Source organism: Elgaria multicarinata, chromosome 23, assembly GCF_023053635.1.
Source record: "Elgaria multicarinata webbii isolate HBS135686 ecotype San Diego chromosome 23, rElgMul1.1.pri, whole genome shotgun sequence".
Lineage (NCBI taxonomy): Eukaryota > Metazoa > Chordata > Lepidosauria > Squamata > Anguidae > Elgaria > Elgaria multicarinata.
The window spans coordinates 4,944,618-4,962,681 of record NC_086193.1 but is presented as its reverse complement, the minus strand read 5'-3'; the positions used below and the strand labels follow the sequence as shown (position 1 = coordinate 4,962,681).

Below are 18,064 nucleotides of genomic sequence, written 5' to 3'. Positions count from 1 at the left end.
TATATATATAAATTACGGTCTTGTTTTGCTTTGATCCTTTGGGGGAATACGATAAAGACTTTAAGTCAAGGTTGCATTTTCTAAAGCATCCAGCTTCAGAGATATCAAAACCTGAAAATAGAACAGAAAGGGCCCTTTGAGTTTGGCTAGCCCTCGCTTTTTCCTCCAGGGAGGTGTGATGTGTATTGTCGATTCAAGGACACACCGGTTTAAATAAGGACTTTCAGGGGGGCCCCTTTGACTGTTTTGTGGACGTGGGCTTTTTTCTTTTTCCATCCCAAGACGCTTTTGTTCAATTCTGGACTTCTCGGGAGAGTTTTGGAAGAGCTGCTGTGAGTCTTCAGGGGAGTGGATCATGAAGTTTGTACTTGCAGAGTTCGTGCTGTGCCTGTCGCTGGTGACTGGGTCCATCCCCGTTCCTGGGAAGAAAAACCTTTTGGGGAAAGGACCTCAGGGAGAATCCGGACCTTCAGCCTTCAGAGAATCCAAACCCCCAGAAGAGGAAGACGTCACGGGCGTGTTGGAGTTTGGAGGACCGCTTGGTGGGGTCAACCCAGAAGATGACCAACCTCACCAGCGCAAGAGGTTATGGCTGCCCGGTTCTAGCTTTGAGCCTTGGTTCTACGGCAGCCCAGAAGAACCCATGTGCCGGGTGAAACTGGACGGCAGCAGCACGTGGGGTCCCAACCACCTGGAGGTCATGGGCCTCCTCACCAGCTATGACAGTGGGTTCTTGAAGGCACTGAGCAGGACCGCCTGGAGCGAAGAGGACCTGGAGGTGTTTGGGATGTGTCCCACAGATGCCCTTCCTAGCCTGCTCACGTCTCTCCAGCGGGTGAGCCATTACCTGGCCAACCCAGGGGAGAATCGCTTTCTTCTGCTTCATCTGGAAGAAGGTAGGTATGAAAGAGGAGGACGAGGACGGCCAAATGACGCTCATCCATTTCTCAGTTATAGCAACCAAAGATTTAGAGAAACGCCTCCTTTGACATGGCAGAACTAAACTTGAAAAGCCGGTCTGTATCGTGAAATAAAAGTTTCGCGCTACGAAGAATACTTTTCTCTTCTTTTTTCTTTTCACCAGTCTCATTTCATCGATTCTGTTCTTTCTGTCTCCACCTTTTTTTCTCCTTCCTTCCTTCCTTCCTTCTCCTGCTGTCCTTTCCTTCTTTCCTTTCCTTCACCAGCTTCCTATAATTCTGCAGCAAACTCATTCTCTGAGTGCCAGAATAGCACAATCCATGCCCAGAAAGAAGGTGTCAGGAGCAGTTGGCAGGGAACCCTATTGTTGGCAGAAGCAGAGAAAATATTTTTTTAATGAAACCTAAGATGAGAGAACCCCAAACCAGTCCAATGAGGATCCAGCATTCTCCATGGGCATGGAAAGTTAACCCAGAGTGTGGGGAACAGAATCATAGAATAGTAGAGTTAGAAGGGTCCTATAAGGCCATCTAGTCCAACCCCCTGCTCAATGCAGGAATCCACCCTAAAGCATCCCTGACAGAGGGTTGTCCATCTGCCTCTAGTGTGGGAGAGGCCACAACCTCCCTAGGTCACTGGTTCCATTGTCGTATTGCTCTAACAGTCAGGAAGGTTTTCCTGATGTCCAGCCGGAATTGGGCTTCCTGTCACTTGAGCCCGTTATTCCGTGTCCTGCACTCTGGGAGGATCGAGAAGAGATCCTGGCCCTCCTCTGTGTGACAACCTTTCAAGGATTTGAAGAGTACTCTCATGTCTCCCCTCCATCTTCTCTTCTCCAGGCTAAACATGCCCAGTTTTTAGAGTCTCTCTTCATAGGGCTTTGTTTCTTGCAAGGGAATGAGTATCCTGGGAGGGGGCACGGCCAGCTGAACTCTGAACAAGTGCCCTCTACGCTTCAAGGGTTTTTGATGTTGCTGCTGCTGCAGACTCCCTTTCTGTTTTGTGTTGCGTTAGTTTGGAAACTTTTCTCGTGGATCCAAAACAACCCTTAAGCAACAGGGGAGGCCAGAGGCAACGATGTCAGTGGGGCTGCGAATCCGTTCCGGGTTTTGATCAGAAACAGAACTCTAAAAGAGCCGCTCAAAGTTGTGATGCTCCTTTAGAGCGCTGAGTGGTTCTGACTGAAACCCGGAGTGGATTCGCTCACCCCACTGACCTCGGAGTCACCAGCCTCCATTGCAAGGTGGCTTCCATACAGTCACTGTACTACAAAGGATAAAAACACAATTAAATCGAAAAGAGGAACAATTAAATAGGCAATCCTTTTCATATTTCAGGAGGCTCCATGTCATAGATTGAGAAGGCATTCTACACCCCTGATATATTGATGTCAAAATGTACCATTTTATTTATTTTGTTACATTTATATACCGCCCCACGGCCGAAGCTTATTTTACAACAATCAAAAATGGTAAACATTAAAAGTATACAAAATTTAAAAACCGTCAAAACATAAAAAACAGTATAAAAACAACAGTATCCATTTAAAAACAATTCTGGGGTCCATTCAAAACAAAACTTAACGTTGTTAAATGCTGTTAAAATGCCTGGGAGAAGAGGATCACAGGATCCTCTCCCACACTAGAGGCCTTCAAGAGGCAGCTGGACAAGCATCTGTCAGGGATGCTTTAGGGTGGATTCCTGCATTGAGCAGGGGGTTGGACTCGATGGCCTTGTAGGCCCCTTCCAACTCTGCTATTCTATGATTCTATGATCCTGTGATTGCAGGATCACAGTGCAAACAGCAACAGAACAGTAACCCCCCCCCCAAAAAAAACCCCAGTGACAACTAATTACCCCCTCCAAACACCCACTATTAAATGCTACACATTCTCTTGGGACCTGATGTTCCCAAATAAAGTCCCAAATGTCTCTGAAGATAGTGGAAGTTTAGATTGTAACCGTGCAATATTGCTCTATCTGTGGAAATTAAAATCTAAAAAGGACAAACTGAGCTGGGAAAAATTCTTTGCAATTTGGCAATGTTTGATTTCGTGAACAAGAATGCCTTGGGACAGAGTCTCCCATTGTCTCGCAGGCGAAGACCGAAGGACGCGTTCGGAAGAGTCGTCATGGAGAAGATGGGACAGACCAGTTCTCTGTTGTGCCGGAGGGCAGGACTAGAACCCATGGCTGGAAACTGAAGGGGAGCAGATTTTGGCTAAACATTAGAAGAAGCATCCTAGCAATAATGGTTCCTTGACTGTAGAACAGAAAGCCTTGGGAGGTAGTGGGCACCCCGTGGCTGGAGGCAGCTGGACAACTATCTGTCAGGGATGCTTTTGGGTGGATTCCTGCATTGAGCAGGGGGTTGGACTCGATGGCCTTAGAGGCCCCTTCCAACTCTACTATTCTATGATTCAAATGCTTGGATGGCCATCTGTCAGGGATGGACTAGATGACCTTCAGTGGCCCTTTTCCATTTTAAAAGTAAAGTGATTTATGTCTAACATCTTGAATCTCTTCTTGGTGAGACTTGTTGTTTTCCCTCAAGATGTGACCTCCGTTTAGGAAACATGGGCGTGCACTGCACATTTCATTAGGGTGCACGCTCAGGGATTTTGCTTTAATGGTGAATATTTATTGAATACTCAATCACAGAATCATAGAATAGCAGAGTTGGAAGGGGCCTACAAAGCCATCTAGTCCAACCCCCTGCTCAATGCAGGAATCCACCCTAAAGCATCCCTGACAGATGGTTGTCCAGCTGCCTCTTGAAGGCCTCTAGTGTGGGAGAGCCCACAACTTCCCAGGTAACTGGTTCCATTGTCGTACTGCTCTAACAGTCAGGAAGTTTTTCCTGATGTCCAGCCGGAATCTGGCTTCCTGTCACTTGAGCCCGTTATTCCGTGTCCTGCACTCTGGGAGGATGGAGAAGAGATCCTGGCCCTCCTCTGTGTGACAACCTTTTAAGTCTTTGTAGAGTGCTCTCATGTCTCCCCTCCATCTTCTCTTCTCCAGGCTTATTAATAATTTGGTGCTTATTACTTGAGACCTTTAGGGTGTGCCTGGGGTACACCTGGCACACCCCTTGTCAGGAAAAGCTATTGCACTGTGATAATGCTACTAACGCATCTTCATTTACTGTAGCTTGCCACGCACCGGCTTCAGAGGCAGGGAGTGTTAAGCAGCCTGCTCATAACAGTTTGCTTTTTAAGGAGGCAGAGGAAGAAAAGCTTGAACGCCGCTATTATCATCATAAAAGCCGGTGTGGCGTAGTGGCTAAAGTGTCGGACTGGGAGTTGGGGGATCTGAGTTCGAGTCCCCACTCACTCGGCCCTGGAAACCCACTGGGTGACTTTGGCCAGTCATGGACTCTCGGCCCAACCCACCTCACAGGGTTGTTGTTGTGAGGATAACACGGAGAAGAGGAGAGTTATGTACGCCGCCGTGGGTTCCTTGGAGGAAAAAAGGCGGGGTATACAGCAAATGCAATAAATAAATCATCAATGAAGGAAAGGAAAGGAGAGAGGGGAGAAATAAAAGCCCCCCCCCAAAAAAATTGGTCCTGGTTTTGAGGATTCTGAATATGGCACCCCTATCCCTGGAGAAGGGGTGTTCCGTTTTGACCCCCCAACGCTCCTTGTGTTTCCTTTCCTGTGGTAGTGAAGTGGGAGGCTGAGACCAAGCTCAAGTTCAAGCTGACGGTTCAAGAGGAAGTCGAGGCGTCCCTGGTCCTTCTACAGCTCGCCCTCCTCGTCTTTTACCAAGGAGGGAAAGATTCCGCAGCCACCACCCCCCGGCAGAAGTTCCTAGTGAGCGGAGCAGGGCTCCATCAACAGCAGGTGCGTAAAGGACGGGGCAGGTAGCATTGTTGTTGTTATTATTATTATTATTAGAATGTTTTAAAGATGTTTTAATCAAGTATGGCATGTTTTTAATCAGTTTTTAATGTGGATTTTACATCATGTTCTTATACTGTTCGTTTTATGCTTTGAATGGTTTTAGTTTTTGTGAACGGCCCAGACGGCTTCGGCTATTGGGCGGTATAAAAATGCAAATAATAGTAGGGTGACCCTATGAAAAGGAGGACAGGGCTCCTGTATCTTTAATGGTAGGGTGACCCTATGGAAAGGGGGACAAGGCTCCCGTATCTTTAATAGTAGCGTGACCCTATGAAAAGGAGGGCAGAGCTCCTGTACCTTTAATAGTAGGGGGACCCTATGAAAAGGAGGACAGGGCTCCTGTATCTTTAATAGTAGGGTGACCCTATGAAAAGGAGGACAGGGCTCCTGTATCTTTAATAGTAACAGAGCTCAGATGTCCCAGTGTGCTTCGTGTAGGGTGACCATATGGAAAGGAGGACAGGGCTCCTGTATCTTTAACAGATTATTATTATTATTATTATTATTATTATTATTATTATTATTATTATTAAAATTTATATACTGCCCCATAGCCGAAGCTCTCTGGGCAAGTCACAAAGATTAAAACACAGAACATTAAACACAAATACACAAAATTTGAAAGCATAAAAAGCAGTAAAAAAACCAACACCCTCCACATGTGCTGTTAAATGCCTGGGAGAAGAGAAAGGTCTTGTCCTGGTGCTGAAAACATAACAATATTGGCACCAGGCGGGCCTCGTCGGGGAGATGGTTCAAAGAGAGACATGTTCTGGTTCTGTGAATATTGCTGGGGAACATGGGTGGGAGGGTGCTGCTGCACTCGTGTCCTCTTTGTGAATTCCTGGTCGACAACTGGTCGGCCACTGTGGCTGGACTAGATGGACCCTCGGTCTTAGGGTGACCATATGACCGGATTTGCCCGGATTTGCCTCGGTTTTTGATGACAAATCTGGTAGGGGGAGGGGAAATCCAGATTTTTCCAAAGAGCAGCTCTAATGGGAATTAACAAAAATGCTTATAACTCCGTCATTTTTTAAGATAAAGACATGAAACTTGGCATGATAGTAGGTCTTAGGAAGGTTTTAGTCATACCAAATTTGAAACAGATCTGTTCATCCATTGATTTTTTAGGATTTTTTTTTAAAAAATTGAGGTTTTAAAATTATTATTTTTAAAATTGTCATTTTTAAAGATAAAGAGATGAAAGTTGGCACCATGATAGTTTTAGCCATACCAAATTTGAAACAGTTCTGTTCATCCCTTGATTTTTAGGATTTTTAAAAAAATTGAGGATTTTTTTTAAAAAATGTTATTTTTAAAGATAAAGAGATGAAACTTGGCACCATGATTGCTCTTAACAAGGACTTTAGCTATGCCAAGTTTGAAACAGATCTGTCCATCCATTGAGTTTTAGGATTTTTTAAAAAAAGTTTGAGGTTTTAAAATTATTTTTTATAATTTTACCATGTTGTCCTCCTTTTTGGTTTCCAAAATATGGTCACCCTACTCGGTCTGATCCAGCATCAGGGCTCTTCTGCTGTTCTTCTGACGTGTTTTTCTTTTCATGTTCCCACCGCAGGCTGTCTGTCTCACCAGAGACACTCGATACATTGTCCTTTGGGGATCCATGATGTCAGGAAGGCGTGTGCCCAGGCAGCTGAGCTTTGAACTTTCCTTGGAGATTAGGCATCAGAACATCACAGGTACGCACCTGCGGAGGGACCCCAAAGGGTGGGTCCCCGTGGTTCGCTGAGTGGCGGTCAAAGCCTCTCCAGGCACAATCTCTCTCTCTTCGGAAAAGGTTTATTCCTGCAGCCTGCAGCGCTGCAAGGTGGCATTCCCTCGAGGATCTGAAGGACAGCCCACTAATTCGAGGCAAAGAGAGGCGACGGCAAAACCTTCCCGCCAATCCCAATACAGTTTTGCAATACAGTAACCAACGATAGACAAGGCATTTGTGCATGTGCAGAGTGCAAATAGTTCTAAGACGAGAAAAACAACACGTAGATGGGTATTGCAATCTATTAAGCAACTGGACCTCCGTCTGTTTCCTGCTTGCGGGTAGCTTGCTGTGAAAGGATTTTACTCCTCTCTCTAACTGCTTCTGTTGACACACAGTCCTGTGACATGTATTTCCACAAATATCTTTATTTGTTTACCCGCCTCTCCCTCTGGATCGAGGCGGGGTACAACGCAAATGCAAACACCATAAAATACATATAATTGATTAAAACATTGAAAACTCATACATTTTTAAAAGCAGCACATTATTAAAAAGGCATCTTAAAATTCCACTGGATATAGGGTGACCATATGAAAAGGAGGACAGAGCTCCTGTATCTTTAACAGTTGCATAGAAAAGGGAATTTCAGCAGGTGTCATTTGTATGCATGTCGCACCTGGTGAAATTTCCTCTTCATCACATCAGTTAAAGCTGCAGGAGCTACACTGCAGCTATACTGTGAACAGATTTAAAAGAGGGCAGGGCACCTGCAGCTTTAACTGTTGTGATGAAAAGGAAATTTCACCAGGTTCTCCATATATACAAATGACACCTGCTGAAATTCCCTTTTCAATACAACTGTTAAAGATACAGGAGCCCTGTCCTCCTTTTCATATGGTCACCCTAACTGGATAGGCCTGCCGGAAGAGATCAGTCTTTATGGCTTTCTTAAATTCTGGAAGACTGTTAAGTTGACGAATTTCCTCCGGCAGGCCATGCCACCGTCTGGGAGCGGCAGAAGAGAAGGTCCTCTGGGTAATACCTGTCAGCCTAATTTTGGCTAGCTGAAGTAGATTCTTCCCCGAGGACCTGAGTGTGCGGGGCGGATTGTACGGGAGAAGGCGATCCCGCAGGTAACCTGGACCCAAACCGTATCACATAAACATTGCAAAATAAGATCTCTAACATAGGCACTGATCTTAAAACTGCAATCCTACAGACACTTAACTGGGAGGATGTCGCATTAAACTCAGTGGGGGCTACTTCTGAGAAGCCATGCGTAGGATGCAGGCGTCAGGATCAGACAGGTGCTACAAAACCTGCAGCCTTCAGCCAATATTTAAGCCAACGCTGGCATGGGAGGTAAAGGCTTGCGCAGGCTACCAGACACTCAGGTCGCTGTGGTTTAGCAAGGCTTATGTGCATTTTCTTGCCAAAGGTTTGCCATCTTGTAAGGAGGTTTGCTTTTGATGTGGAAGCAAAGGTTTTGCAAAGCTTTCAAGGTGCACCTGTTTCTCGCCAAGTGGCTTTGTCCTATCTAGCCAGTTCAGACTTCCCCAAATCTTACCTTAAATTTGAATGAGCAGTGGCTTAGGAAAGTGCTCCATCCAATGGCAGCAGGACATGATCATAGAATTATAGAATGGTAGAGTTGGAAGGGTCCTTTAAGGCCATCCAGTCCAACCCCCTGCTCAATGCAGGAATCCACCTTAAAGCATCCCTGACAGGTGGTTGTCCAGCTGCCTCTTGAAGGCAGGTAAGTGGAGGGGGTGGAAGGGGGGCTTACCTGGTGGTGGTACTGTCCATGTGGCAACGGCGGCGGGTAAGTGGGGGGAGGGTGACCTATTTGGCTCCCATTTTGTCCCCCCTCCCCCACTTACCTGCCTCCCCTGGGTAAGTAAGTGGGGAAGGGGGGGGCAAAATGAAGTCCGAATCCAGATTGGATCGGGGGAGAGTTGGATCGACCTGCACCGGCTCAGGGTGGTGGTGCACCTCCCTATCTGTCAGGCAGGCTGCCCGTTCTGAACCTCACTCCCCCGCCCCCAAGCGCAATGCAGGGAATAATAACCCCGACCGACTTTACCGCGTTGTCGTAAGGGTCGCAGCTGGATATTACGAACGGAGCACCCTCGATACTTCCACGGGCTACCGGTGCGATTAAAATAATCACTGTGTTTGCATCCCTTTCCCCTGCTTTTAAATATTGTTTCTCTGAGGCCGTGCACCTGTGAGCAAGGCCTGCTCTCTCCCCCGTCTTGCGCAACACACCTAATTATTTAGGATGGCGGTAATTTGCACGCCTTAAATAATTAGGTGTTGTGCATGACGGCAGAAGGGAATAATCAGCCTTCCTGGGGACTGAGAGCTTGTTATTGGCACTGGGCGAGGAAGACGGCTGCTTCGCCATTAGGGAATACACTTTCTCCTTTTCATGCCCGTTTTTCCGCCCCCCCCAGGCGCGGCCCTCTCCTCCCAGGAAGCCCAAGATCTCCTGTTTGGCTTTGACGCCAAGTGTTTCACACGCATGACCCCAGCTGTGCTGCTGATGGTGAAACAAAGGCTTGGAGACACCGTAGTTCCACCTCCGTCTTTCCTCGCTGCGGACGGCACGTTAGACGTGGTCCCTTACCTCAAGCCCAGGTGAGTAGCACTCTTCGGTTATTTCTGTTCTAGGCTCCATCCTTGGCCTCGATCCCCCCTCTCAGTCACCCCCCACGGCAGGAGCGGCTAGACCTAGAGATAGGGTGACCCTATGAAAAGGAGGACCGGGCTCCTGTATATTTAACCGTTGTATTGAAAAGGGAATTTCAGCAGGTGTCGTTTGTATATATGGGGAACCTGGTGAAATTCCCTCTTCATCACAACAGTTAAAGCTGCCCTCTTTTAAATCTGGTCACTCTAGAATAGCTCCTGCAGCTTTAACTGTTGTGACGAAGAGGGCATTTCACCAGGTTTTCCCCCGCTTTAGGGTGGATTCCTGCATTGAGCAGGGGGTTGGACTCGATGGCCTTGTAGGCCCCTTCCAACTCTGCTATTCTATGATTCTATGATTCCATATATACAAACGACACCTGCTGAAATTCCCTTTTCTATGCAACTGTTAAAGATACAGGAGCCCTGTCCTCCTTTTCATAGGGTCACCCTACTAGAGATCCAGGCACACATAAGTTGTTGCCTCTGTCTGGGCAGCTTCCCTGCGGTTGGCTGTGCTACTGTGATGTCACAGAAGCCTGGCAAACATTCCCCTTTGCTGTTGAGGCTGGGGAAAGGTCTACTCATAGAATCTGCTGGTCCTCTCTTGCTGCCGTTTATGCCTAGATTCTCTCTTTTGTAAAACGCCCAGAGAGCTTCGGCTATGGGGCAGTATATAAATCATAGAATCATAGAATAGCAGAGTTGAAAGGGGCCGACAAGGCTATCCAACCCCCTGTTCAATGCAGGAATCCACCCTAAAGCATCCCTGACAGATGGTTGTCCAGCTGCCTCTTGAAGGCCTCTAGTGTGGGAGAGCCCACAACCTCCCTAGGTAACGGGTTCCATTGTCGTACTGCTCTAATAGTCAGGAAGTTTTTCCTGATGTCCAGCTGGAATCTGGCTTCCTGTAACTTGAGCCTGTTATTCCGTGTAATAGTAATTAAATCTGCCCACCTTTGAAGTGGTCTTCAAGCATTTTGCTGAAAAACAGCAGGGGGGCTGGGGGGGGTCTTCCCAAGAGCAGCTCCACTTAGGGGTCAATGCTCCAACTTTATTTATTTATTTATTTATTACATTTTTATACCTCCCAATAGCCGAAGCTCTCTGGGTGGTTCACAAAAAACTTGCTGTATAATAATAATAATAATAATAATAATAATAATAATAATAATAATAGTAATAATAATAATTTATTTCTTACCCGCCTCTCCATTTTGATCAAGGCGAGGAATAACAATAAATAAAACTGAATTAAGAACATAATATACATTGTTAAACCATCCTAAAAACATCCTAAAATTCCCCTGGATAGGCCTGCCGGAAGAGATCAGTCTTTATAGCTTTCTTAAATGCTGAAAGACTGTTAAGTTGACAAATCTCCTCCGGCAGGCCGTTCCACAGTCTGGGAGCAGCAGAAGAGAAGGTCCTCTGGGTAACAGTTGTTCATGTAGTTTTTGCTAGCTGAAGTAGATTTTTCCCAGAGGACCTGAGTGTGTCGGGCGGATTGTACGGGAGAAGGCGATCCCGCAGGTAACCTGGACCCAAACCATGTAGGGCAGTGGTTCTCAACCTTCCTAATGCCGCGACCCTTTAATACAGTTCCTCATGTTGTGGTGACCCCCAACCATAAAATTATTTTCGTTGCTACTTCATAACTGTAATTTTGCTACTGTTATGTAGCAAAATTATGTAGCTCAGTTCCTAAGACCATCGGAAATATGTGTTTTCCGATGGTCTTAGGCGACCCCTGTGAAAGGGTTGTTCGACCCCCAAAGGGGTCGTGACCCACAGGTTGAGAACTGCTGATGTAGGGCTTTAACACCAGTAGGCCACAGTACCTGCTTGCACATACCCTGTGTGGCATGGATGCTAAATTCATAGGGAGGGGAGTGGGAGGATATCCCATAACAGCATGGCACAACTGGAAAGAGAGTGGGCAGAAGGAGAAACCCAAGAGGGCAGGCTGTGGGCCCGGTTCGTTTCCCAAGACAAGACTTCTGTTCTCTCCTTGCAGCAGTCTGCAGGCTGCCGCCGTGGCCGGAGCGCCGTCCTCTGATGCTGCCTCCCCGAGCCAGACAAAGGGCTCCGGGCCGGTGGCCACGAGCACTGGGGAGTTTCTCGAGGCCCTCTCGCGGTTTGTCAACAAGGTGCTGAGGCCCTCCGGCGAGTCGCGTCCGGCCTCCAGGGTGCACCTGCGGTTGGATTCTGACACCATGGAGGCCCTTCCTCACGTGCTGCTCAACCTGTCGGAGAAGGTGGCTTTGGAGCAGCTGGTGCAGTCCGACGACCACCTGGTGGTTCTTTTCCCTGAGGACAGCCAGAACCTGATGGAGCATCACCCTGGACTTGGGTACCTGGAGGGGACGTTGCTCCAGCAACTCCTGGAGAAGCTGCAGTCGGTGATCCAGCAACTGAACGCCATGCCGTCCTTCCGGGCCAACGCAGAACTCTTCCACACCCTCCTGGCTTTCTGTTATTACCCTTCCAGTGGCCCAGCCGGCCTGTCCAGCAGCACTTCCGGAGGTACAGAGGGATCCAGGACCCGGGGGAAAATCCACAGCCTGCTGCTGCTCAAAGCCCTCCAGGTGGTGCGCGCCCGCTGGCGAGAGTCCAAGGCGTCCTCCCGGGCGAACCGCAGTGCTCAGAACCAAGAGGACTACTGCCGACTGCAGGAGCTGAGGATCGACCTGGTCTCCACAGGATACGTCATGCTGCCCAACTCATACAACGCCAACAATTGCGTGGGGCCGTGCCGGAGTCCGCTGTCTACCCGCATCTCTGATTATTACTCCCACACCGTTTTCCTGCTGCACATGCACGAACAGGGCTTGCCCCTCCGGCGTGCCCCGTGCTGCGTGCCGGAGAAATACTCCCCGAGTCACATGGTGACCTTTACCCATGATCACGGGATGATAGTGAAGCTCTACCCAAATATGGTGGCTGTGTCGTGTGGCTGCCGGTAGAAAGAGAGCGAGGCGCCCGGTTTGGCCTTCCAGAGTCCCCAGAAAAGTGCGCCACCTAGGGCCAATGTTGTGTGTGCTCTGGTGTTAATAATAATAATAATAATAATTCAAATTCGGCACCAATGAAGGCATGTCTGTCACTGGGCAACCCAGCCCTTTTCGGTCTCACTGGATTCCTGCATCTACGCCCACCCACCTCGGCTTCTATTTGCGAGTCAACCATGCATTTCCCCCAAATTCTATGGAATATTTACAGTTTTTGTTTTCAGATTTGTGGAAATAGGCGTTTGCGCGAATTTCGGTCGCGGTTTGTGTAGCTTGGGCAAACGGCGGCTTCGGTTTGTGCGAATTCCGCAAATCGTGTCGCGCGAAATTATGGGCATTGTGAGTGCAATTGGCGCGAACGTCGATTTCCGCAAATTAAAAGGGTACGAAAATTCGACCAGCGGGCCCGACTCGCGGGAGGAAGACAGAAAGGAGACTGGTGGAGCGAGCTGGTCAATGTTTATTAAGCTCCACCCTGTCAGATTCCTCTGACATCCTTACATGAGTGAAAACTCACTTCAGTGGCATTTATGAATACACAAACCATGAGCAAATGCACCGAATAACTCTTGCTTTTCAGAATTTATTTTACGTGCTTTCAATTCCTATTTGGCACACGTTATTCTGCCGAAGGGTGGGAGAAGGGATGTTTCGGATACCGGAGTCCTTTCCCATCCCTGAGGATCTTATTCTGCAAATTTGTGGTTTCTGAGATATTGGCAAAAGTTGCCCCATACCTTTTAAGCATTTCAGATTGCTGGGCACTAGACACAGTGTCTTTTCAGTGGTGGCCCCATGGTTTTAGAGAACCCAAAGGTACATTTGGCCCTTTATATTAGTGTCTTTTAAAAGGCCTTCGAAAACTTATTTATTCTAAGCTGCTGATATTTATGTTTGGCATTTAATTGCTGTTAGTTTAAACTGCTGATACTAAGTAGTTCTTTAACAATTTGCTATATTTGCTCCTGATCTATATATTTGGAGATTTTTTATTCTGCTGCTATAATATTTGTTAGGTATTTTAGCTTACGATTCTTTGGTTTGTAATATGTCGTTAAGAGATGCTTTTAATACGTTGCGATTCGCCTTTCTGGGTAGCCCAGAAAGGCCCATCTACAAATACACCAATAAATAACAGCCAGAAATTTGATTTTGTCTTTTTAAAAATGATAGCCAAGGTTATGGGGGAATTTGAATTTTGGTGTCCGGGACCAAATTCTTTGCTCTTTTTCTGTGTTTCTTCAGAATCAAGGTGTCCGTAGAGCCTTGCTCTAAACTTTTGCCCCGACTTGTATAGAAATGTGAGTTCCTAGTAAATGTGTGCCTTTCACCAACGCTTGATGACGTTTCTGCGTTTCCCAAAACACATCTCCGTTTCCACAGTTGTAAATAGGACCCTGGACTAGACGAGATGGCTCTTTGGAAGACTGCAGAAATGTTTTTCTTATGCTAGGTCTAATCAGCGTTGACTACTCAATGAGCCTGTTCAGACGACACGCTAAACCATGGTTAGGCCGCTAACCCCTTTGCAGCAAATGGATAGCGAGCGTGTTTAAACCGTGGTTATGGAGCCACCATGGTTAGGAATGGTTCACATGACACGCTAATCTTTAGCGTGGTTTAGTATGCTGTCTGAACAGGGGCACTGTTTAGCTTAAAATGCTTAACCACTGTAGCTTAGCGTGTCGTCTGAACAGGGTCATAAGCGCTAACTGTGGAGGTACTCCAGAAGGCCACGCCCCCTTTGCTGCAACAACCAATCATTTTGTGGTTTCCATAGTTTTGGCCCATCTAAAAGGCCAAAATTCCTCTCCTAAGGTTTAGTTACTTGCAGTAAGAGCCCGAAGCTAAAATAGGCAGGTGTTTTTTAATATTTTGCCCCGCCCTTTTTACCTTTAGCCACGCCCACAATTGGAACATGGCCCCAAGAGTTTCTCCAAACTAGAATTCAGCCCTTGGACTTTTCTTTTCTTATGGGTTCTTTTCCCTCTAGCCCCATTTTACCTTAGAGGTGTCAAAAAAACAATGCCCTTGAGCATGGACAAAGTGGTTTTGCATACTACACACCCGCACCTGCATAACCCGCCTTATTGGTCTCTCATAAGATGTTTCAAAACTGTCCTCGGGTGTGGGAATAAAATGATGAGACTACACATTTTTGACAAGTGTATTTCATATACATTTTATAAACCGGTTTAAGCCAGGAAGGTTGGGTGAAAAGAAGTCCTTTTGAGCAGGCTCCTGAAGTCAGCCGCATTATTAAATTGCTGCTCTATTTTATATTATGCTCCCCTGTAAATCAGATTGAGAAAGGGGGGGAATAGGAACCAAATGCACAGTTACAAGATGGGGGATACTTGGCTCAGCAATACTACAAACGAGAAGGATCTTGGAATTGTTGTAGATTACAAGCTGAATATGAGCCAACAGTGCGATAGGGCTGCAAGAAAGGCAAATGCTATTTTGGGCTGCATTAATAGAAGTATAGCTTCCAAATCCCGTGAGGTACTGGTTCCTCTCTATTTGGCCCTGGTTAGGCCTCATCTAGAGTATTGCGTCCAGTTCTGGGCTCCACAATTCAAGAAGGACGCAGACAAGCTGGAGCGTGTTCAGAGGAGGGCAACCAGGATGATCAGGGGTCTGGAAACAAAGCCCTATGAAGAGAGACTAAAAGAACTGGGCATGTTTAGCCTGGAGAAGAGAAGATTGAGGGGAGATATGATAGCACTCTTCAAATACTTAAAAGGTTGTCACACAGAGAAGGGCCAGGATCTCTTCTTGATCCTCCCAGAGTGCAGGACACGGAATAACGGGCTCAAGTTAAAGGAAGCCAGATTCCAGCTGGACATCAGGAAAAGCTTCCTGACTGTTAGAGCTGTACGACAATAGTGACCTAGGGAGGTTGTGGGCTCTCCCACACTAGAGGCCTTCAAGAGGCAGCTGGAGAACCATCTGTCAGGGATGCTTTAGGGTGGATTCCTGCATTGAGCAGGGGGTTGGACTACATGGCCCTCTAGGCCCCTTCCAACTCTCCTATTCTATGATTCTATGAAGTCTTGTGCTGGTGAAACTTCTATTCAAGGTTTCCTACCGATCCCTCCCCATAACAAAGGATGGATCACGTATTCCTTAGAGAACGGAACTTTTAAAAAGTAGGAAAGTGTTGGATAGCATTAAATGAAAGGGAATCAAAGAGAAGCTTTGATAGTATTAGGGAAGAATTGCCTGCAAATGGGAGTTTGCAGTTATACTTGCCTACTATGCCGTGAAACCTTGATAGCGTCCTATTGGTTCCGCGTTCCCCCTAAATCGGGTGGTTTCACTCCCAGCCCCCTGCTCTTTTCCTGGCTTCCAGCGACCAATTACTGGTTGCTATCTGCCTGGACCCCCACCACAGATCAACGACGGAGTGAGGTCAGACATCGGAAGAACTAGAGTAGCCTTCCTCAACGTGGGGCGCTCCAGATGTGTTGGGCTGCAGCTGGCTGGGGCATTCTGGGAGTTGTAGTCCAACACATCTGGAGCGACCCACGTTGAGGAAGGCTGAACTAGAGCAACCACGCTCCCAACAACAATTGAAAGCCAGGCTAAGACCCCGACTTTTTAACTGCGCAGCTTCACGGCAAAGCCTCCCAGTGGCTGTGAATTTGGGGCTGCGGTGACGCAACGCTGATTCCACCGCAGGGCTTTGCAGACGTTGAGCCAGCCCGTGGGATTCTGAAAAGGTTCTGGCTCTGTTTCCAACGCATTCACACATCACATTTTTGTCTCGAGGCCTAAAATGCCATCTTGGCTTGGAACTCACTACCACAAGCTGCCGTGTTGGCCACCAGTTTGGATGGCATCGAAAGGGAGTTGGATCAATTCCTGGAAGAGGAGAAGGCAATCAAGGACTACTAGATGGCTATGTGCTACCTCCAGTATCTGAGGCAATAAGCCTGTGTGCACCAGTTGCTGGGGAACATGGGCGGGAGGGTGCTGTTGCACCACGTCCTGCTGGTTCATCCCCGGCTGACGGCTGGTTGGCCGCTGTGCGAACAGAGCGATGGACTGGATGGACCCTTGGTCTGATCCAGCATCAGGGCTCTTCTGATGTTCTTATGGCAGCAACCTTATAATAATTCACCAATTAATTTTCTTGCACTGGGAAATGGCAAATTCTCACGGGTCAAAATGTTTTGATTTACACACACGAGGTTTACGATTTTGCTTGTACAGCGGCGAATCATCTTCAGGCTTTGGAGTGGCAGCAGGAAATGGATTTTGGGCCCCAGTACCCATGTTTCCTGTCTATTAAAAAAATGAGCGGGTATAGGGCTAGGCTGTTAGAGCCAAGAATGAGTATTAAAATATCCGATTTTTGCGTCCGAATAACGCAGCTTTGGTTTTTGCTACTGCAGCCATGTTTGTGCTTCTGAAGTCGAACCAGACTTGGTTGACACTTGCTTTATTTGTGCATGTGGAAAAACAATGACAACGCAACACCAAAGTCCAGGACGTTGTCCACTAAAACCGGGAAAGGGGGCGACGTGGTCAAAGAGCCATGCTTTAAAAAAACGAAAACAAAAAGAGAAGGCACAGATTGAGAGCTTTATCACACCAGCGTTATACTGTGCAATCCCTGCGAATTGTGTGCAAAGGACTCCGAAGTTTTCCAGCTTATAATCTTCTTTTATTGTGAAGTACTCTGAAGTTTTCCAGTTTATAGTCTGCTCGGACTGTGTAGTACTCCCAGGCATCCTGCTTTAATTGTGCTTCAAAGGCAAATGACCCGACCTATTTTGGTACTACTTTTGGAGCGAATCATGTGTTGTTCTCTGAGCGGCCACTGGGGGGTTGCGGGAGCAGGATTTGACATGTTTAAAGGAAAATGAAACAAATGCTTACATCTGTGTAAATTTTAAAGATAGAGACATCAAAATTGGCACAGTAATAGATATTAAGGAGCGCTTTAAGCATACCAAGTTTGAATCGGATTGGGTCATCCAGTGATTTTTTATGGTATGCAAAGGATTTTAGGAGCGCTGCCGCCCGGGGTGTGATTTAGCTAGCAACAACGACACCAGCTTAGCGCTGTAGGGAATAATTCGAGGGAAACAGGTATGTGGGATGAAGCTATTCGACAAAGGCAGGGTGTGTGTGGCGATGTTGCCCATACTGCTCCAGTCGCTTTCAATATTTAAGAATTTATGGACATTGAAGTGTTCGTAGATGGGCGTTCTTTGCTGTGTTTGCGAACAAAAGCCACCACAGACTCATCAGCGTAGGTGGAGCTTTGGGATCGACCGGCACCAGTTCCGAAAACCCAGCCCTTTGCAAACGGAAGCCGTTCAGACAGCGGCTGAACGCAGCAGCCGGTTCGAATGCAGCAATTGCTTCTCGGCGCAAGGAAGGGTGAGCTAGCCCCCCCCCTGTGTTTGCAGCTGGGGAATCCGAGGCACGGGATAACAACAAAAGGCCAAAAAAAAAAAAGGGGGGGGGGGAAGAAGGAATAGGCTTAGTCAAGGTCAGCCAGTGAGGGCCCAAGCGGCACGGGTGAGGCAGGTATTCCGGCCGGCTGAGTTTGTTTTTGAAGCTGAGTTCCAAACAGAGGTCACTGAGTTGAGAGGGTGGAGGGAGGCCAGTGCAGTTGTCTGTCAGAGCTCTGCTTTCTGGCATGGGGGGGGCCGAAGAGCCGTCCCTCCCCCCCCATGGGGCTCAATCGTGCCTTTTTCCCTCTTGCCACTTGTGCTTCCCAAATCGGTGGGGGACGTCTTGGCGTGGGGAGAAGAACGGGCGTAGCACCGCCTGGGGCTTCCTGCCTCTGGGCT

At 47.5% G+C, this 18,064-nt stretch overlaps 1 protein-coding gene across 1 annotated transcript; it reads left to right on the top strand.

The window, feature by feature from the left end:
* Positions 1-355: 355 nt before the first annotated feature.
* AMH (anti-Mullerian hormone) lies at positions 356-12,209 on the top strand. The gene is made up of 5 exons (XM_063147321.1): positions 356-896; positions 4,588-4,766; positions 6,409-6,532; positions 9,009-9,192; positions 11,261-12,209. Exons 1-5 carry the CDS (start codon positions 356-358, stop codon positions 12,207-12,209), a joined length of 1,977 nt encoding a protein of 658 aa, XP_063003391.1.
* Positions 12,210-18,064: the final 5,855 nt, after the last annotated feature.